Source organism: Parus major, chromosome 14 (genome assembly GCF_001522545.3).
Source record: "Parus major isolate Abel chromosome 14, Parus_major1.1, whole genome shotgun sequence".
Lineage (NCBI taxonomy): Eukaryota > Metazoa > Chordata > Aves > Passeriformes > Paridae > Parus > Parus major.
The window spans coordinates 2,794,113-2,815,759 of record NC_031783.1 but is presented as its reverse complement, the minus strand read 5'-3'; the positions used below and the strand labels follow the sequence as shown (position 1 = coordinate 2,815,759).

General features: G+C 56.3%; 2 protein-coding genes across 2 annotated transcripts; both read left to right on the top strand.

Moving 5' to 3' along the window:
• The first annotated feature begins 225 nt into the window (after positions 1–225).
• PGAP6 (post-glycosylphosphatidylinositol attachment to proteins 6) lies at positions 226–16,723 on the top strand. The gene is made up of 13 exons (XM_033517995.1): positions 226–316; positions 3,894–4,071; positions 5,557–5,764; positions 5,843–5,976; positions 6,343–6,608; positions 7,748–8,067; positions 8,764–8,857; positions 9,419–9,542; positions 10,186–10,322; positions 12,188–12,366; positions 13,151–13,297; positions 13,650–13,766; positions 14,178–16,723. The coding sequence occupies exons 1-13, from the start codon at positions 226–228 to the stop codon at positions 14,472–14,474; spliced, it is 2,292 nt and encodes a 763-aa protein (XP_033373886.1). The 3' UTR covers positions 14,475–16,723.
• A 731-nt stretch (positions 16,724–17,454) lies between these two features.
• Positions 17,455–20,297, top strand: MRPL28 (mitochondrial ribosomal protein L28). The gene is made up of 5 exons (XM_015643212.3): positions 17,455–17,791; positions 17,878–18,030; positions 18,698–18,832; positions 19,400–19,486; positions 19,893–20,297. Exons 1-5 carry the CDS (start codon positions 17,504–17,506, stop codon positions 19,974–19,976), a joined length of 747 nt encoding a protein of 248 aa, XP_015498698.1. The 5' UTR covers positions 17,455–17,503; the 3' UTR covers positions 19,977–20,297.
• Positions 20,298–21,647: the final 1,350 nt, after the last annotated feature.

The window sequence follows — 21,647 nt, the reverse complement described above, 5'->3', positions numbered from 1 at the left end:
TCGGAGCTGCTGCCGGGGTGGATCTGCGGTGACTTTGGGGTGGCTCGTTGCTTTCCCGAGGGAGCCGGGGGCTCTCGAGCATCCCCGGGGAGCAGCGCTTGTGCCGGCCCTGCAGAGCAGTGGGAGGTCAGGCCACTCGCAGAGGGCTCTGCTGTGTTCGCAGCGATTGCTTTCCTTGGGTTTGCCTTCTTTTCGGGTTACTTTACTTGCAGTGCATGCGGACGGATGGATGGGAGCGGGGCTTTGGGAGAGCGCTGGCTCTGGGGTCCCGCGGGGATCGCGCCCCCTCCTCCGGCGCTGCTGTGGCGCTGGAGAGGTTCGGGCAGGTGAGGTTGTTCACCTGCTCGCCCCGTCCCGGAGGTCTGCTCGTCCTGCCCGGGGTTGTCCTGTTGATGCCGGCTGTCGCTTCCTCACGGTCCGCAGAGCGTGAGGTTCTCGGGGAGCCGCGGCTGAGATGGCCCCGTGCCCCAGGCCCACCCTGCTCTGGCATCCTGCTCGCTGGGTTCCAGCCCCGGAGAGCTCCCCTGAGCCTCAGGTGTGCTGCTGCCTTTGTCCCGGCGCCGTCCCGCCGGCTGTGGGAATGCCTCTGCAAGGAATACCTCGGTACGGTCATATCTGAGCGCTGGAAAAGATCAGCTGCTCCCCAGGGGAGCGAGGGGGATCCTTGTTCCACAACATTTGTAGGTGGATTTTAGACCCGGGATGAAGAAACAGGATTTCCCTTACATTTTAAGTAGGAAAACATCCTGCAACATAGCCCAGTCTTTTCTTGAGTCAGGCTCATCAACACTCTAGCTTTAGACGGTGTCTGCTTTGAAATGAGGGCTTCATCCCTTTGATGGGGCGCCTGTGAAACCCGCAGTCAAGGTATTATTTCCTAAAACTACCATGAGATCATCTTTGGACAAACAAACCCAAGCTGTAGCAGGTGACTCTTTACTCTGAAATTGAAATAATGTGTCTCCTCTGTGCATCGGGGATTCTACTGCATTCTGTTCCTTGTCTTAAAACACTTCTGGTTTTTGCACAATACGTTTGAAATCTGCTTATGCAAAATCTGTATGGAAGGGGATGGAAAACAGCATCCACTGGACGGGTCTCTCGCTCAGTTTAAAGCTTGTTTCACATCCCAGAACAGTCAAGTGGGACTTTCCAGGTGTTGCCATGCTGGTGTTGAGCAGACTGAATAGATGGGGACTGACACAAACAGAGCACAGCACATGCCAGAGAACTCTCTCTTGATGCAAATGGGCTGCCAGAGCACACGCTTCGGCTGCAGTGACCTGTCTTTCAGGCTTTCCTGTGCTGATGTTCCGTTTATCTGTGGAATTTCCTTGTCAGCCTGGGTGGAGAGAGTCACATACCAGATCGCTGGAGCAGCTCTGGGTGCCCAGCACAGCCTGTAAGCAGGAGCTCAGCCCTTGTCACCACAAGAAGCTGTTTGTCAGTGGACTTCGTCCACAGCCCCAGCTGGTGCTTACCTGGTGACAGGCAGTGTGTGGGCAGGGCAGGTCTGCCTGCTCTGACCTGGTAATACTCTTGAGCTCACTCCACATAATTGACCAGTCCTTAATAAAGAGCACTGCTGATTGCTGGAGTTTTTAATTTTGCAGTTGGCCTGCCCTCTCCTGCCCCAAACCCACACAAAGGGAGCTTTGACTCCGTGAGGACGTGCAGGGTGGGTGGTGGCCGTGGCAGACAGCTGGTGGGCTTGGGGCAGGTTGTAGGGTGTCTGATGGGACCTGCTGCATGGAGAAGGACCAGAGCTCTCCCAGCTCTAACCGTGCTTTGTGTCCCTCCCTACCCTCATCCTGTGCCCAAATGTCTCCGTGGGCTGCCAGAAACGAGTGTGCCAGTGTGTGTGGAGTGTGCTGGGGGTGCAGGCACCACTGATGGAAGCCTGCTCCTTTCCATAGCCCCGGTGTGGGAAATGTCCCTGGGCGTGCAGGGATCACAGCCAGCTCTTGTCCGCAGCACCCACGCGCTGCGCTGCCGTTTCAGCCAGGGAGCATTGGTTTGAAAAGCCCCTTTTGTGGTCTCTGCTCCTTGCTGGCCTGGAGATCAGTGTGACCCCAGCGTGGGGACTGCAGTGGGACAGCTCTGCCCAGGGGCTGTGGTCTCTTGGCTGCTCATGGCTCACTTTTCCCTCTGGCCTTTCCTGACTCCGTGCAGAAGGTGCTCCCTTGGCTGGCCCCCGTGGCAGCCCCTGTGGCAAGGTCAGGCAGCCACACTCTTCCTCCAGGAGCAAATCCTCCAGCTGCCTTGTGTGGCTGGTATTTCTCGCTCTCCTGTTTCCTCCTTTCCCTGCTGGGCTTGCAGGATGCCCGCAGGCTTTGGCTTGGTGCCTTGCCAAGGAGTTAAACCCATGATTACCGTTCCTGTCTCCTTGCAGTGCCATGGGTGCAGGCCGGCGAGTGTCCTCCTTTGGGGCATGAATCGTAGTTCCTGCTAGGATTAGATTCCTCCCGGCAGGAAGTACCTCCCAAGGATCTGGTCCTGCCTGAGGACTGTTTTCCTCTTTCTTTGCTGTCTTTCTTACACACAGTTGGGTCCTCTGTTTGTCCAGCACGACCGTGTGCAGCTTTGAGGGAAAGCAAGTTAACTCACCCTTACTGCTATTCTACAGCAGAAATGAGGAACCTGCCTCTGAAATCTGTTTCTCCCCACTCTGGGGATTCCAAAGTAGGAAAGGAGCATCAGGAACCCTCCACAGACACATGAAGACATAAGCTTCCACCCTCTTGCTGAGTGTTACGAGCCTTGGTTTTGGATGCCCTTGGCTCTGCTGTCTCTGTGCAGTTTATACCTTTCTCAGCTGGTGTGATGCCTCTTTTCCAGCCCTGAGCTGCAGTCTGGCTGGTTTGGGTAATGTTTAATTTTGCTGGAGGTGGTCTGTAGGTGTACAGCTGGGCAGAGGGATGGAGGATCTAATTTGTCCTGATGGCACTTTGAGTAGGTGTTGTCCTCTTGCACGCCCTTTCAGCCTACCCTGGGGCTGTTCTCACTACCCCAGCAGCCTTTCTTCCAGCTGGGAAAATCATTAGGCTTTAGAAGGTATGTCTGAAAGAGTTACATTTGCAGCACATGAATTTTCATTGTGTCCTGTGTCACAGGAGGACAGTGCCTGTGTCCTGAGCTGGGTAAATGGATAATCACAGAATGCTTTGGCTTGGAAGGGGCCTTTAAAGATCATCTTATGGGCAGGGACACCTTCCACTATCCCAGGTTGCTCCAAACTCTGTCCAACCTGGCCTTGGACACTTCCAGGGATGGGGCAGCCACAGCTCCTCTTGACAGCGCTTGCCTCCCCACCCTCCCAGGGAAAGATTTCCTCCTAACTTCCAATCCAATCCAAACCCCCCCTGTTTTAGTTTAAAATCATCCCCCCTGTCCTTTCACTCTCTGCCCATGTAAAACATCAGCCCACATGCTCAGCAGAAGAGCAGAGCTTTTACCTCTTGGCACCACAAACTGCTGCAGGACACAGGGCACCCTGTGCTGCCTGTGCCCATCTGCTCTGGCTGTGCCCCAGGGCTTCCTGCTGCCTATTCCATCACCTTTCCTTCTGCCATCAGCCTTTCCTCCTGACCTTTTCCTCCTCCTTGGAGTCTCTGGTGATCTCTTATCTTCATGGCACGTTTCTCAGAGTGTAATTTAGGCATCTGTTAGTGCTCTCTGGTTCAGGGTGATGGTTTTATAGCAGGCATGTGGGTGGTTCTGGCTGGAGGTGCATGGATCACCACATATCTAATGGGACTGGAATGAGAAATCAGGGACACAAAGTGCACTTTTCCAAGAAACATTTAGTCTCCTGTGTGCTTCTGTGGGTGGATAAAGCCCTGCAGCCTGACCCCAGCAGCTCCCCACCAACTGCTGTGCTCTCTCCCTTCCAGACTCCCTGTATGTCTCCGAGTACTTCTCCCAGAGTGCACAGAAGCTGTCCTTCTACAGCTGGTATGGGAATGCCAAGCTCTTCCACTTCCACGTGCCAGAAGACACCGTGCTGCTACGCTGGCTCCTGCAGGCATCCCGGGGGAAAGGCCCCGAGTGCACCAGCATGGAGATCACTGTGTATGTATGTCCCCGTGCCAGGGCTTGTCCTTGTGGGCTTCTTGTCCCCTTGTCCTGGTCACTCGTGGCTGGGGCTGGTTGATTGTGGAGGCTGGGCAGTTCCTCAGCTGCAGGAACTAGAGTTTCTTCATGTAGCAGGACAGAATCTGTTTTTAAACCTGTAGGAGGGTTTTGTGTTCATGTTACCCGTTGATCTGGGGCTGCCTGTTATGTGTGGTGTCCAAGAGATCCCCTAGGACAGTGGAGAGAGCTTCACAGCAAGGCAGATGTGCTGCTCAGAGGTGTTCCTGGCCTGGCAGAACCTGCACATGGTGCCAAAGGATGTGGCAGGACTACGAGGGACTTGAGCAGACCCAAACTGGTTGTGGATGGGCAAACTTCCCAGTGCAGGAGGACTGAGGAGATTTGGGGGCACTTTGTGCAGGGCGTGGCCGAGCACGGAACAGAGATAGGAGATGCCAGTGATGTTGTGGGGATACAGGAGCATGAGAAGATTGCTCATGTCTCACTGTCAGTGAAAGAAATGCTGCTTAAAACAGTCCTTGACTTGTTGAAGGATTTGAGGTCCAAAAGTTGCCAGATTTTGAGCTTTATCTTTGGAGGACACCGAGCTTCCTCAGCAAGTTGTGCCCATGGAGTCACATGGGTCTCTTGCATCCATTCCAGATCTGGGAGTGACTGAAGCTGCTTGGCTTGTGCTCCCCTGGTGTGTCCGGGAAAGACTGGCACTCTTAGCTGTTCCTGAGCTTCCTGGCACTGATGATCTTCCTGTTTTCTGCTTCCCAGAAGGGTTTCCAGCAGTCTGGGGACATGAGGGACAAGGCAGCAGCTAAACAATAATCCAGGAAGTGATGGCTAACCAGATAAGCTTCAAGGGGTAATAACGTATCACCTGTCATGTCTGCTTGCTGGACCTGTTGCAGTGCAGTCCAAAAGCAATCAAATTAAATGCCAAATTGACTGAATAAATATCTCCCACGTTCCTCAGCTGTGTGTGTTCCTGCTACTTCAAATGCTTATCTGGAAAGCAGAAGTACTGCTGTACTGAAGTCTGTAATATGGGTCTTCCTTGGAAAGTGACTTTACAGTCTGTCTGCTTGCCTTTCTTAGAAGAGGAAACGGGAAGATGCAGATCTTAGCTAGAAAATTAAAGTTCTCTGTGGAAGATGTTCCCTATTTGGGGAATTTGCTGATGGTTATAAAGCAGTAGTCTGTGGGTGGGGCTTGGCCTTAGCAAGTGTTGGAAATTTGCTTCCAGGCTTGATGGAACCATGTAAATCTTAATAAGCTGCCAAGTTAAACCAATCTCTAAATAAATCCCAGATAAGCTAATAGCAGCCAATCCTCACCACATGAAAATGATGACTCCACCTGAAAATGTGGGGTTTTCCAGCCTGCTCCCTTTCCAGGCCAGTTTGTATCCCAGTTTATCTTGCCAGTGCCTGCAGATCCCTGAGTTTGCTCTCGCTGTGCTTTCTCTGGCAGGCACTTTCGCCACGGAGCCCCTCCCGTCATTAACCCGCTGGGCACTCGCTTTCCTGCCAATGCCACCGTCCGTCCCTCCTACAACATCAGCATCACCCTGAGCAGTGCTCTGCAAAACACCACCTTTGTGAACGTCACCACCCCTGCCTCTGGGGACTGGTTCATCGCTGCCCACCTGCCCCAGGCTGCGGGCAGGATCGAGGTGAAGGTGAGGGTCCTGCCCAGAGCCCTGCCCTGGGTGTCTCATCACAACCACAGCTGACCCCTGTGCTCTCCCCTCCTGCAGGGTTTCTCCACTCCATGCCCCTATATGTTCCAGGCAGATATGTTTGTGCTCAGACTCACTGATATGCCTGTCCTGGAGCCTGGTGTCCCCATGCCACACACCGTTCTCTCGCCTGCTAAGCCACTGCATGTCAAGTGAGTGGGAGCAGCGGGTGGGCAACTGAGGGCACGGCGGGGTGGGATTTCCCACACGAGCTGCCATGGGGAAGCCAGCGTTGTTCCCACGTGGGGCTGGAGCTGGGGGGACTCTGAGCCTGTTGCTGAGCTCCCTGCAGCAGTGGCAGGGTCTGCACAGGGAGCACACGAGCACCCTTCTCCGACTCTTCCCAGGTGGCCATAGATTCATTCAACTGCAGGAATTTTAGCTCTTCCAGATGTTTGCCTTGGGAAGGATTCTCACAGCACCAACCAGGGCGGTCTAGCTCTTGTCACAAAGCCCTGGGGGCCTGGGCTGGTGTTGAGAGTGTAAGCTCTGCAAACTGCTGCTCCCTCCCCGCGCAGGGTCTTCGTTCCCAAACACGCCGCAGGAATGCGGTTCCAGCTGAGCAGCTGCGTCACCAGCGAGCAGAGAGCCTGCACCGTGCGGGTGCTGCTGGGCTCCATCACCCTGCCCCAGTCCTTCCAGAGGAGCCTCACCTGCACAGGGAGCATCAACTGCAGCCTGGCCCTGGATTCGCCCCCCTGGGAGAAGTGGCTGCAGATCGTGGTGGAGAGTCTCGGCACTGCCAATGCCAGCGTGTCGGTGGAGATGCTGGCTTCCTTCACAGGTGGGATTCAATGTTCTGGGAAGGAACTGTGTGTGCTGTGTCCCCGCTTTGGGTCTTTGGGTGCCTGGCTATGGTGGCTTATGCTCCCCATCATGCTGGTTGCCTCCTCTTGGATGCCCTAATTTTTGCTTTGGGGACAAAATTGAAAACTCCAGTGTTCACCCCAGAGAGGCTCTTGCTAGAGCTGTTTGGAAACACCTGAAAAGTTCAGTGTTGTTTTACTAAAGGCTGTTTGGGAAGCAGCAGCTGGCTTAAATTTTGGTGGGGAAAATAGTTTTCTGTGGTCCACCAGACTAAGGCTGTGTTGATTACTAATTGGCCAAGAGCAGACTACAGGCAGGAAACCACCTCACAGAGGTTAACTTGGGGAAATGTCTGGGGTTGTAGTAAGGAGATGTTGCCATTTCCAGTGGCACCGTGTGGCTCAGGTGGTCACAAGGTCCTTGTGGCTGTGATAGGCACGTTTGCACCTATTACATGACCATAACCCCTGTTTGACTGCTGGAAACTCACAAGCTAGGTACATCTTTAAAGTTTTCTTCTGCTGGGGGTTCTGCCATGTCCTCTTCGAAGCAGAGACTCGTCCTTTGTGCTGGAAGACCTGGTACTGACAGCAGAGGTGTTAGAGGGTAGCACTGGAGTCTCTGGGAGCAATGGGCAGTCTGCAGCAGTGGGACTCCAGGTGCCCCATTCAGCTCCATCTGCTGCAGTGTGATGGTCTGTGCTCCACTGGGTTGGCTTGTCCCTCCTGCTCAGCTTTGCTTCCTCACAAAACAAAGAGCTGGAGGGACTTTTGTGCAGCCTGTGGCTGTGGGACAGCTGGGTGCTGAGCTCTGCTGCTGGTGAGTGAGCACTCCCTGGGCACCCTGATGATGCTGTGTTATCCCTTCTTCTGTTCCCCCTTTCCCTGCAGCTCCAGGGTGCTTCCACCCACTGTGCCACCCTCTGGCTCCCAGCAGCGTCCCAGCTTTTGGATGCTCCTCCTGCAAAGGTGGCTCCTCAGGGACAGTTCATGCAGGGTGTGAACCACCTGAACCCCCCCAGTTTGTGCTGTCCCTTGGAGCGCTGGATCTGCTGGGGCCCTGCCTGTGTGAGGTGCTAGAGCTGGCTGTGCTGATTCCTCTCCTTTTTTGCTCTAGTTTGCAGACCGGGAAGCACCAGTTCCTTCCTTAACTTCATCAGCCTAAACCAGAGCCAGGCTGGTGCCAGAGCAGGAGCAGCAGGCAGCTCTGCTCCAGCTGCAGGAGGGGCTCCACACAACGTGTCTGGCCAGCGCAGCTCCTGCCTGCAGAGCCAGCCCGTCGTGAGGGAGGACCTGGACGTGGTGTCCGTGCGCTACCGGCTCTTGAACGGCCCCAGCGTGCCCGTGAGCTCCCTCTCCCCCAGCCTCCTCCTGCTCAACCTGAACACAGGCATGGACAGCGGGGGATCCCTCGTGGTCAATCTGCTGCTCAACAAGGTGTGCAGGATGGACGGGGTCGTGTCTCCTTGGCAGGGCTCCTCCCTGCTCCTGTGTGCTCCAGAGGTTGTAGGTACCAGTGGGAATATTTCTCTTTTTGTTGTTACAAAATACTCTGAGCCTTTTTTAGCTGCTTCCAGCGTGTCCCACCTGCCAGCTCCAATTCAAATGCCACAGCCTGCGGCATGTGGCGGCAGTGACGCAGAGGAGACAAAATGGAAAGCAGCTGCAATGCCATCTTCTCCACGGGAGCCTGGCACCTTGCCACCAGGAGAGGAGGCTGAGCAGGGGAGCCCAGGGATGTTCCTGTCCAAGTCACTGATTCCCAGGCTCCTTCACTGCCATCACCACCAAAATCAGCCCCCTGAAATTCCATGAAACATCTTGAGGGCTGGACCAGGGCTCAGCCCTGATGTTCTGCAGACTCTGACTTGCATCTCCCCCGTGCTGGTGCTGAAGTGATGTGAGGATATCCCAGCTTTGGGGCAGTTCCCCTGGCAGGGCCCCCCACGAGGGTCTCTTGCCTCTCAGCCGTGACACAACACAGTGGTAGCACAAGGTCCAGTGGAACAGAAACCTCAGCTGATGGGTGACTTGACCCGAAGGATTTATTGTCCCATGGGCACTGTGGGAGAGGAATGGTGTGGGGGGTGGCATCAGGGTGCCCTAACGTGGGACTCTGCTCTGTTTGCACAGACATCCGTGAGCCTGGCCAACGCCACCGTGGCAGCCTGCGTGAGTGCTGCTTCACCAGTGCTGTCCCTCAACGCCACACGCAACTGCAGCACAGGTAGGAGAGGTGCTGGCACTGTCACCAGCTCAGCTGTGTCATCTCAGGGCTCTGCTTTTAGACCTGGCCAGCTGTTAACTGCCTCAGGATTTCATGGGGTGTCCCTAAGAAACTGATTTTTGCACAAACCCTCATGAGGTCTTTGTGCTGGCACATTCTCAGGGTGCTGGGGTGCAGGTGGTGGTCTTGGCACCATGAGATAGCCTCCACCAAAGGAAGGTCTGGTTACCAGCTGGGGCTCTTCCAGCCTTGTTGGCAGGGGCTTTGGGGATGGTGAAGGTACTGCTGGTGTGCAAAGCACTAAGCTGTGCTCTGGAGGACCAGCCAAGACAACAGGCTGTTCCAGGTGCCTTGTGCTGCCCAGGTATGTACCAGGAACTGAGATAAAATTAAAAATTGAGATCTCAAGAAAAAGGCTCTTGGAGAGCAGGGGTACTCTCCATGCCCCTGGTGCCTCCTGAGCATGGGAGCAAGGAGCCACAGGAGGCAGCTGATTCCTGGGATTGCTGTGGGCCCTTCTCCTCAAGCCCTGGCACATCACAGCACCCTCTTTTCTTCCAGCTTTTTCCCAGGGCTACCCTCTGAGCGTGAGCACGTCCTCTGCAGAAGCAATGCTGATTGTCCTGTACCCACAGACAGATGACTGGTTCCTGTCCCTGCAGCTCCTCTGCCCCAAGGGACAGGGGTGAGTCTGGATGTCAGTCTGCTACACCCCACTGCCCTTGGCTTGTGTGAGCAACCCTGACCCCCATCCTCCTGTCTGGGCTGTGGGCTCCTCTCTCCTGGTGGCAGCTGAATGGTGGTGCAGAGGGACAGGGAGGTGGGTGGCCCTGCTCTCTTGCTCCCTTGTGAGCACCCAAGCAGCTTGTTTGGGGCTGAGCTGGCACAGCTCACACAGACTGCAGATGGCAGAGCCTGCCTAGGTGACCATCCCCAGGTGGATTTGGAGGTGATAGTTTGGGAAATAATGCTGCTGTTACCCTTCTGGGAGGTCTCTAAGGTGCAGGCAGCTATGCCTGAATTCCTGCTGGTTTCCTGTGTAAGGAGCCAGGTGCATGATGCAAAACAGCACTGGTGACACTGGTCCTGAGGACAGTCCTGGGCCCTGGGGTCTGCCCTGAGGTCTGGGGAGAGCTGACACCCACCTGGACGTGAGTTTGGCAGCCCAGGTGGTGAGGGAGCAGACTCTGCTCCTGGCTCTTGGGAGGGGTGGAATAGATCCCGAAATACCGGGGAGCTTGCATGCTGGAGCATGGCCTGGCCACTGGGAGCAGGGCACAGGGCTGTCCCAAGGGCTGTGGCACCGAGAGGACGTGCTGTCCTTGCAGGGAATGTACCAGTGCCGAAGCCAAAGTGACGGTGTTCGCGTACCTCACCCCCTGCTTCAACGACTGCGGGCCCTACGGGCAGTGCAGCCTCCTGCGCAGACACGGCTACCTCTATGCTGGCTGCAGCTGCAAGGCTGGTGAGTGCCTCCTCCTGGGAAGCTTTGCCATCCTCCCCCAGGGGACAGCACCATTTAAAGTGGTGGTGTTTGAGAGGGGGAGCCTGGGGTCTGCCCTGGATGGCAGTGCCTGGGGAAGCAAGGTTCTGGGGAGCACCCAGGGGAGATGGGGAATTGGGATGAGGACAGCTTGGAGTCCCCCAGGGCTTGGAGAAATGCTTCTGAGCATCCCCAGAGAGATCAGGGTGCCTGAAAATGCCTGTGTCAGAGCCCATGCCTGTCAGGGAGGTTTGTTGTGTAGGTTCCTGGTACGAGATGCGATGAGGCCGGGCTGCGGTCCCTGTGTGCCTCCTGCCAAGAGCCTCAGACTCAGAGGTGCCCCTGGAGGAGGAATATCTGTGTCAGCTCCTAATTATCTTAATGGCCTGGGAAGTCTGTGGTGTAGAGAAGATGAGCTCTGCTGTGCTTGGGTGGGTCTGTGCACCTGTTCTCAGCAGAAGGACAAGGCAAAATGTGGTTCCCTGCTGCTCTGGGCCTGAGCCAGGACCTCCCTGCTGCAGTGCTGATGATGGGTGAAGAGCGAGATGGAGAGCAGCATCCCAATTTCCCCAAAGGCTGCCAGGTTCTGGGAAGCACACAGCACCTTAAGGGAACTGGGGAATCAGGCTGAGGACAGCTTTCCGCTGAATCACTCCGAGCAAAATGCCCCATCGGCATGTTGGTGACCCAGAAATAAAGCAGGGACAGAAGGTTCCCTGGGCCCTGCCTGGCAGGGAGCCAGCACACGGGGCAGAGCTGCTGCTGTGGGTTCCAGTGACTCTGGAATGGGATGGATGCTACTGTTAACTCTGCTTCTTGACCATGGAGTGCCTGCACATACCCTGGCTGCCCTGTGGCTGACCCCCTTTTTCCAAAAAGAGGGCATAAGCATCCTAATCTTTAATTAAAATAATTTAAATAATTAAAAAAAAAGAAGAGGCAGATTTGTGCTTGTAGAGATTGCCTCAGTTCAGTCCTTGGTATCCAGTCAGAGGGTGAGAGTTGTGTTTTGTGTCACGCACTGTTCTTTAGGAAATTTTCACTCCCAGGCTCCTGTGCAGCCCTGGATGTCAGCATGGGCTGAGGCAGTGGGTTTGTTCAGCCTGTGGAAGATGAGCTGGAGTGGGACCAACCACACTTTCTGCTGCCCATAGCGGTTACAGGGACCCTGGAGCCAGGGTGAGCAAAGGGAAAGGGCAAGAGGCCTCAGACATTGGATGCAGCAAGGAAATTTCCACCTATATTGAAGAAGACACATTTTTTTTCGCCCTTCAGAGCTGTTTTTTTTTCACAGGTCCCAGGTCTCCATCCTTGGAGATCTTCAAAAGTCAGCTGGGAAAGGTCCAGAGCAGCTTGATCTGGTTTTGGGTCTGCCCTGCTATGACAGCTGCTAGGAGGGCAGCCCAGTGGCTTCCTCAGTGCTGGGAATTGTTCTCCACTTGATTCCTGGGATCTGTAGGGATCTTGCACCCAACTTCCACCACCACATGAAGCATCTGAACCTTGAGTGCTTGATGTTCCAGCAGCAAGTAGCATGTGTGTTGAGTTACTGCAGGGATGGACAGTACCAGTCTGGATGGAGGATGGCCTCTGCTACGTGGGGACAACCTGGGGAATGTCCTCAGGGCAGCCACAGGGCTCTGCTGGGGTTCCCCAGCTTCCCACAGCAGAGTGTGTGATGAGTAATGAGACCACCCTGAGAGCAGGAGCATAAGGCTGATGGAGAAGAGGCTCAGGGACAGTCTGGGTGTGGGATTGCTCCTTCTTGGGCATCCCAGGCTCCTGCTGGTTGCTGTGGGAGGACAAGGCAGGGCCTTTGAGATTCACAGAAGCCTCTCTGTCTGCAGGCTGGGGAGGCTGGAGCTGCACAGATGACACCAAGGCTCAGACCGTGGGCACACAGAACTTGGCCACGCTCCTGCTCACCCTGAGCAACCTCATGTTCCTGCCTGCCATTGCCGTCGCTGTCTATCGCTACTACCTGGTGGAGGCCTCTGTCTACACCTACACCATGTTCTTCTCCACGGTAGGGCCTGCCTGTGTCCCCTGACACCTCCCCCTGAGCTCTGGGAATGCTGCACCAGAATGAAGTCCTTGGTGGAGCAGCCCATCCTGGAGCTCCACAAGGAGCTTCTGGGATCACTGGACAAGCACCTCCATCCGAGAATGTTAAGGGATTGAGATGGACCTTAAAAATCACCTAGTTCCGTGGACAGGGACACCTCCCCCTAGACCTGATTGCTCAAGGCTTTATCCAGCCTGGCTGTGAATACTTCCAGGGCTGGGCATCAACAACCTCCCTGGAAAACTTGTTTCAGTGTCTCACCATGCTCACAGTAAAGCATTTCTCCCTGATACCTAACCTAAATTTCCCCTCTTTCAATTTGTACCCATTAGTCCTTGTCCCATCACTCCAGTTCCTGAGAAGAATCCCTTTCCAGCTTCCCTGCAGCCCCCTTTCAAATGCTGGAAGGTGCTATGAGTTCTCCATGCAACCTTCTCTTCTCCAGGCTGAACAGCCCCAGCTTTCCCAGCCTGTCTTCATAGAGCAGGTGCTTCAATCCCCTTATCAAGTCCATGTCCCACCTCTGGACTCACCCCAGTGCTATGTCCTGCCCTTTCAGAGCTGCTGGGACATGCAGGGTGCCTGCTCTCACCTGCTTTCCATGCCACAGTGGTTTGGTGGAGCTTCCTGGAGCCACTGCAGGAGGGATCCTGCCTGTGGGCTGAGCCTTCTGCTGCCTCCCCTTCCCACAGAGCCATGTGGTGCTGCTGGGTGATGCAGACCTTTGCTTTTGTCCCATCTGCAGTTCTACCACGCGTGTGACCAGCCGGGCGTGGCTGTGATGTGCATCATGGACTATGACACCCTGCAGTACTGTGACTTCCTGGGCTCCGTGGTGTCCATCTGGGTCACCATCCTGTGCATGGCCCGTCTGAAGAAGATCCTGAAATACGTGAGTGTCAGGTGTCCCCCATGGCCCAGCCAGACCACGAGTGGCCACGCTGAGCCCTCTGTGTTGTAATGACACAGCTGGTGACAGAGCCTGTTTGTCACCCTGGGTTGTTTTGTCCCAGCAGTTTGGTTGGTTTGTGTGCTCACAAAGGGGGCTGGGCCTGAAGATTTCCCCTGAGATTTGGGGTAAAGGTTCATGGGTTCTGTGATTTCTCCTTCTTGAAGGTGTTGTCCCTGACTCTTGCATGGATGCCGAGCTGGGTAACCAGAAGAGGTTCTCCTTGCCTCTGGCATGTCTGGCTGTACTCTCTCGACAGATGAGCTCCTGAGTAGTGGTGGTGTCTCTTTTGCAGGTGCTTTTCATCTTGGGGACCCTGTTAATTGCCATGTCCCTGCAGCTGGACCGCAGAGGGGTGTGGAACATGATGGGTCCCTGCCTCTTCGCCCTCGTCATCATGGTTACAGCGTGGGTAAGTGAGGGCAGCCAGGCTGGACCTGCTGCTCTTTGCTCCCCATGGGGAATGGTGGTGGTAGAGCAGATCTGAGGCTCCAGCCTATCCACAGGCATGGCTTGAAACCCTGAAACACCCTGGTGGAGGGGACAGGGCAAGGGATTCACCTCCCAGCCCTGCAGTAGCTGAGAAATGCCCTGGTTCTGGGTCTCAGACCTGGAACTGCAGTGCTGTCCCACAGCATGGGCTGTGGCTTGGCCCTGGGGAGGAGCTGTACCTTCTGTGCTGGGCAGAGATGGGCCCAAGCAGCGGAGGGGCTGAACTCCTCAGGGACAGCAAGCACCCTCTGGGAGGTTGGCAGATGCTCTGGGGTCTGTCTCCCCCCTGCCCCAGCCTCTGCTAAACCCCCGTGTGCTCTGACCCCCCCAGGTTCACCACGGAGCAAAGCGCAGGCACTGCTACCCCTCCTCGTGGAAGCGCTGGGTTTTCTACCTCCTCCCAGGGATCACCTTGGCTTTCATTGCCATCTCAGTGTACGCTTTCATGGAAACCAATGAGAACTATTACTACACCCACAGCATCTGGCACGTGCTGGTGGCTTGCAGTGTCGCTTTCCTGCTCCCTCCTCGGGACAAGCATAAGAAGCCCTGGGCCTGGTCCCAGAAGCTCACGTGTCGCTATCAGATCTGCCAGAACGACCGTGAGGAGCTCTATGCTGTGACCTGACCTGTCCTGGTCGCAGGGTGGAGGGATGGGGAAGCTGCTTTTGGCCGTGGCTGCCCCTCGTGTGTCGTCAGTCCTCTCACGTGCTCGTTCCCTGGACACGAGGGCACAGCGTGGACAGGGTTTAGAGATGAAGATGGTTTGGGCTGGTCTTATGGAGGCAAGTTTGAGGCCAGCTCTGCTTTTCTCCTGGGGTGGGGCAGGCTCTTCATGGCTCAAGATCAAGGAATAGCTTGTCCCCCACCTCCCCATAGCCCTGGGGGAAATCGCCAACCCTTCTTCCCCCGCTGCTGCATCCATGAGGCTTGGGCTTAGCCCACAGAGCTGGAGCCAAGGCTTTGGCTGCTGGGCTCTTCTCTGCACCCCGTCCTGGTAGAGGATGTGGGACAGGGACCTCCCCTGCCATCCTGCAGTCAGCACTTGAACCCAAGAGAAGAACACGTTTCTTCTGATCTGGAGAGCAAATACTGCCAGGTGCCCTTGGTGCTGATGGGGAGAGAGGGAACTGACCCCAACGTGTGCTGGACCTTTGGCTGCCATCTCCTTGGGGGTCTGGAGCCTCTCTCCCTCTGAAACAGGTGCTGCTGCTCTTACCTGGTCCTGATTCTGTGGGGAAAGAATGGGGCTGGGACTTGGGCCCTGGATTCAGGATCAGACCTGGCAGGAATGTGAAAATCCCCACGTGGGGACATGCAGGAGGCAGCAGCAGCATCTCACAGATGTGAGAGCATCCACAGCATCCACAGCAGTGCAGGGTTCAGACTGAGCTTCACTTCAGCTCTGGAAAGAGCCAGGCTGATGGTGTTCAGGTATTCAGCGTTTTCCTCCTTTTGGGGGGTTCGGCATGGGCAGGGCTCTCTCTGGGGCATGTGATTCAGGGTGGTGCCTGAGCTGCTCCTCCAGCCTGCTGTGCCTCGGAGCCTGGATGTGCTGCAGGGTCCCAGCCCAGCCAGGAGCATCACCAGAGGCTCCCCAGGTGGTCAAGGTCTCCTTTGCAGCAGCTCTCACCTTAGCCTTACTCTAGGCCACGTGGAAAGCAAGGGCAGAACTTGGCAAGCAGGGAAGTTGTCTTTGCCCATCCTTCTCGTACAGATAAGGGCTCAACTACGTCGTTCCAGCTGTGTCAGCCTGGTGGTGCTGCTGGGAGCCCCTCCTCAGGTGGCTTTGGGGAGGAAAGAGCTTTTAATGAAGGATTTGCCTCCTTGGGGTTCTTTCCTTGCTTTGAGGAGCACCCAGCTCAGCTCTGCACTTTATCCCTCTGCAAAGTCCCCCTTTTTAAGCAGGCTCAGGACAAGTGAAGGACACTTGTCCACAGCCAGCAGTGTCATCCCCCCCTCACCCGTGTCCCCTGCGTTTCCTTGTGCTGGAAAGGGGGACATGGGGCCCTCAGGGCTTCCTCCAACTTTTATCACTTCTAGGCACTTTTTTTTCCCCTGTCTCAGTTTGCACAGCGGTGCTGAGGCCACAGCACCATGGCAGGCGACCGCCGCTCCTTCACAGCCGTGCCGTCCATGCCAGGCCACCTGGGTGCCACCAGACTGGTCTGGGTGCTGCCAGTGTGACCCAGGTGCTGCCAGTGTGACCCAGGTGCTGCCAGTGTGACCTGGGTGACACCAGTGTGACCTGACTGCTGCCAGTGTGACTTGGGTGCCACTGTAACCTGGGTACTGCCGACGTGGCCTGAGTGCTTCCAGTGTGACCCAGGTGCTGCTGGTGTGACTCAGGTGCCACCAGTGTGACTTGACTGCTGCCAGTGTGACGTGGGTGCCACCAGGGTGGCCCAGGTGCCCCCAGTGTGACCTGGGTGCCACCAGGGTGGCCCAGGCGCCCCCAGTGTGACCTGGGTACTGCTAGTGTGACCCGGGTGCCACCAGTGTGACCTGATGCCACTGATGTGGCCGGGTATTGCTGGTTATCATAGAAAGCAATAATTCCTCATCTGGCCTTTCCCTTCAGGGATTTCCATGCTGGAAGCAGGAGAAGCTTTGGGGCAAGAAATCCCGCGAACGTGATTGTTTATTTTGTGTTTGATCGTTAATTTTTGCTTTACCCCCTCCCTGCTGACCTGGCCTTGTGCCTGCAGGAGGGAGGGTTAATTATTTTGGGTAAAATCTGAGCAAATTCCTGTGTCTGGGGGGGGAAAAAAAAAGGTTATTTTTTTTCTTTGCTGTTAATACCTGTGATTATTTTATACGGTAAATTTTAAAGCTTACGGTTTTATAATTTAATAAAGGTGACGGTATTTGCGGGCAGACGCCTGGTGGCTGCAGTCACACAAGCACAGGGCTTGAAGGGACCTCATCTCATCCACCCCCCTTGCCCAGGCAGGGCCACCTGGAGCAGGGGACACAGGAGTGTGTCCGGGTGGCATTTGGGATGTCCCCAGAGAGGGAGATCCTTCCCTGGGCAGCTGTTCCAGGGCTCTGCCACCCTCCGTGTGAAGTTCTTCTGCACAGGATGAGTGAATGTCCTCAGTGGGAAGGGACCCACAAGGAAAATCCACTCCAACAACCCCATCCTGGGCATCCCTGGGCATCCCTGGGTATCTCTGGGTATCCCTGGGCATCCTTGGGCATCCCTGGGGATCCCTGGGCATCCTTGGGCATCCCTGGGGATCCCTGGGCATCCTTGGGCATCCCTGGGGATCCCTGGAGCTCTGGCAGCCTCGGGGCCGTGCCCATTCCCTGGGGAGCCTGGGCAATGCCAGCACCTCTGGGGGAAGAACCTGCCCTGTTCTCCAGCCTGAGCCCAGCTCCAGCCGTTCCCCCGAGTCCATTGAGGTGGAATTGCAGCGGTTCCGTCCCTGCCCATCCCCGCTCCGCTCTGGGCCCCGCCGGGCGGAGCCGGGACCGCGCTCCAGCGCCTTCCGTGCTTGCTGGGGACGAAACGCGGGCGCTGCGCGGCCCATCCCGGCCACCGTCGTGCTCTGTTGGTGCCAGCCAATGAGCGGTGGCTGCGGCTCCGTTCAGGGCCGCGCGGGGCGGAAGCGGCGGCGGGGCCCAGACCGGGTCGGGGGACGCGGGGTCGGGGCGATGCCGCTGCACCGCTTCCCGCCGCGCCTCTGGGCCGCCATGCGGATGCGGGAGGGCATCTGCGCCCGGCTGCCGCAGCACTACCTGGCCTCGCTGCAGGACGACACGCCGCCCACCCCCGTGCACTGGGAACCGCACGGCCTGCGCTACCGGCGGAACCCGCGCACCGGGGAGCGCGAGCGCGTGCAGGACGTGCCGGTGCCCGTGTACTTCCCGCCCGCCGCCGACGAGGGGCTCTGGGGCGGCGAGGGATGGATCCGCGGCTTCCGCTACGCGCAGAACGACAAGGTGAGCGCCGCGGCCTTCCCCGGGCCCGGGCCGGGGGCAGCGGGGCCTCCCCCCGGGACAGCCCCTGACGGCCGCGCCGTGCCCAGCTCTCCACCAGGCTGCCCAAGACGTGGAAGCCGCAGCTGCTCAAGCGGCAGTTCTACAGCGAGATCCTGGACGCCACGCTGACCATCACCGTCACCATGCGCACGCTCGACCTCATCGACGCCGCCTTCGGCTTCGACTTCTACATCCTCAAGGTACCGCACCCGCCGGGGCTCCGGCCGGGCGCGGCTGAGCCCACGCTGCCCTCACCCATGGGCTGACGGGCCGGGAGCCACAGAATTCTGGCACAGAAAATCCCAAGTTGGAACAGACCCACAGGGATCATCCAGTCCAACCTCTGGCCCTGCACAGGCACCCCAACAACCCCACCCTGTGCCTGAGCAGTGTCCAAACACTCCTGGAGCTCTGGCAGCCTCGGGGCTGTACCCACTCCCTGGGCAGTGCCAGCACCTCTGGGGGAAGAACCTTTCCCTGATCTGCAGCCTGAGCCTGCCCTGGCCCAGCTCCAGCCGTTCCCTGCTCCTGTCCCAGTCCCAGAGACCGGAGCTGCCCCTCGGGAGGAGCTGCAGCCCCTGCTGAGCTCTGCCCTCAATGTTCTCTCCTCCAGTCTGAACAACTGCTACTGTTAATGTTTTAGCACAGCTCTAATGCTCCAGCCTTTAATACCCTCTTGACTGGTGCCCTTGATATTGAAACTCAGATCTGTCTCCAGAACAAATCCAATAGATCTTTCCCCTTTCACAACAAGTGTTTTGAGAGCCTCTGCTGTGTGTGGATAAGCTGTCAGTGTGCTGGGAGACTCCTGTGTTCCCTGGCTGCTGGTCCCTTGGTGCAGCCTGACTCCAGGCTCCCTTTGTGCAGACTCCCAGGGTTGACTTGTGCTCCAAGCTCGGGATGGATTTGAAGCGGACGATGCTGCTGCGCCTGGCCCGGCGGGATCCCAAGCTGCATCCCGATGATCCAGCCAGGAGAGAGGCCATCTATGACAAGTACAAGGTGGGTTCCTGGCCTGCAGTCCCTGTCCTGCTGTTCACTGCTTGGATGGTCACCTGGCACTGGTGTTGGTGCTCTTGTGCTGAGGGACAAGAAAATATAAACAACATCTCTGCAGGCTCCTAATTTTTGTACTCATCATTCAGGGACACAAAAAGCAGTATTTTTGCTGTGATTGAGGTCAGTGAGAGTCTGCAGTATAAAACAGTAAGAATTTGTGCTGCCCCTGGAGGGAGGAGCCCGGAGTGCCCATGTTCAGTTTTGTGCAGCTGGTGGTGGTTGCCAGCATGAAAACAAAACCAGCACCCAGAGTCCACGGAGTTGTGCTGAGAAACGGCCCCAGAACTGCATAAAAGAATTGCAGGAGCAGACACAGGTGATCAGAGAGCAGGACCCCTGCTAAAAAGAGAGAAGAGAAGGGGACCTTGGTTGTTAGAAATGAGGGAACACGGCTCTAAGATTTGCCCATAGAAATGTTTCTGTGGATCACATTTGTGTCCTGGGCATAGAGAGGATTTGCATCTTGGCTACCTGCAAAGACTGTGCTACCTTCTCCTTCTTTTATCACAGGAATTTGTGATCCCAGAAGAGGAGGCTGAATGGGTTGGCTTGAGTTTGGAAGAAGCCATAGAAAAGCAGAGGCTCCTGGAAAAACAGGTGAGTTCCTGAGGCAGTGCTCAGCACTGAGCTGTTGTGGCTGCACATTCACCTTCGTCATGGGGTGTGTTCACCCACCTGCTCCAGTACACACTGGTGGCAGGCAACGTGAGGAGGGAAGGGAAGGAAAGGATCCTTGGGGAGCTACTGATGATTCTCATCTGCTCTCAGAACTGGGGGAGCTGCTGAATGCCCCACACAGGTTCCTGCCCTCTCTGAGGGAGGGTTACAGAGCTGAGCAGCAGCTGAGGCACAACAGGTTGCCTTGTTCAGCCCCAGAATAAAAACCCAGTCTCATCTTCCTCTGGTTTCAGGTGCCAGCAGTCCCTGGGCTCCCCACTGCACTTCTCCTTGCTGCTGCTCAGGTTCACTCTTCTCATGTGGTTTGTCCTCTGCTTTGTTGCAGGATCCTGTCCCTCTCTTCAAGGTGTATGCTGAAGAGCTTGTCAGCCAGCTGAAAGAACAGCAACAGGCAGTGCAGAAGCAGTAGAAGGAGAGAAACCTTGGGAGCAAAATCCCTGCTGCAGACAAAGCACTGGGGTTCAGGGGCTCTGCTGCCTGAACCACACTGGTGGGGAAGGGGCCACATGAAAACCACACTCCTGAAGTGTCATGACAGCCTAAATTCAGTGAGGACCTGTTCCTGTGGGCTGAGGAAAGAGTTTCTATGCTGTGGCTCTGAGAGTTCTTGTCAGACTGACTCACTGTGGATCTCCTGCCTGTGCAAGCAGTTGGCTGCTGTTGAGAGCCCCCCTGTGATAGGAAATACACATTTTGGTATTAATAGCAGTAAACTTCTCTCTGATACTTATCTTGTGAGTGTGTTGTTACCAGGGACTGTGAGACACAACTTAGATCAAACCCCAGCTTCATCCAGCCCCTAAAGTGTGACCCCAAATCCCTCAGGTGGGGCTGAGCTCCCCAGCACAGCTCACTACCCCCTGGGTTACAGCCCTGTTTCTTGTATGTTGGTAAAAATGGAGTTGAATTGGGTGTTGAGGTCTTTGCTGCTGTCTGGCAACAAGGGACTGCAAAGCACTTGCCATAATTACAGGCTGATGAACAGCACTGGGAGTCCCTGGTGTTGTCTGGAAGCTTTGTGGTGGCACAGTGTTTCTGGGTGGATCAAAATCAGCCTCTGCCCTTTCCTCTCAGCTCTGAGGTGAGGGACAAGCACAGAGCCTGCAGGCTGAACCTTGTGTGGGTCATCTCTCTGGATCATTCTTTGCTCCTGGAAGAGACACTGCCTTACCCCTGTCTTGGGCTTCCCCCTCTCTGGCACATCAGGGCTAGTGCCCTGCCTTGGTTTGTGAGCCACAGGACTGATGAGAGAGAAACTGGGCTTGTAGAACAGGATGTGGCTCAGCCCCTCTGCACTGGAATGGAGAAGGACCGTGGGGGAGTGGAGATTGCCAGTGCCCTGAGGGTTTGGGGAGAAGTGGTGCAGAAGCAGACGCTGGGTGAGCACAGAGCCTCGGCAGGGCCGTGCTGGGGGTTGGGTGAGAGGTGGTAGAGTTGAGTGGGATCTAAACAGCAGCATTTCATGGAAACCAGACTTCCCTGCTGCTCTTTAGGACAGAGAAGGGGCTGGAGTCCTCGTGAGGGGTATTGGAGCCTGCAGAGGAGCCTGGCACAGGCTGGTGGGGCTGGCTGACAGGGCTGTGCTGTTCTTGCAGGGGCACAGGGGGAACAGGCTGGGTGGCAGAAGCTGGGATGTTTCCAGCCTGCCTGTGTGTTCCATCCCCAGCAAGTCCAGGTTCTCAAGAGCAAACTGGCACAGAAGGTCATATTTGCCTAATTAATGATCGTGCAGCTAGGCCAGCACAATGACATTTGGTTATCTTCTCTCTCTGCTGCAACTGAGCTGAGTGGGAAGCTGCTGCCCAGCTCCTCTGGGACCCTGACACTCTGCCCTCGTTAGAGATAATTAGCTGGGACAAGCTCCTTGTTTGACAGCTCTGCTCATCATTAGGGCCAGCGCAGCTCATGCATTTTAATGCAGCTCCCAGCAAAGCTTCAGCCCCTGGCTCTGTCCTGGCCCCCCTGCACAGCTCTGGAACGTGCCCGGCCTCCTGCCCGGCCTCCCGAGCCCGGCCGGCGCCTGCCTGGATCCTGCCCAGCCCTGCAGGGGTCCCCGGGTGCCTCAGAGCTCCGAGGGAGC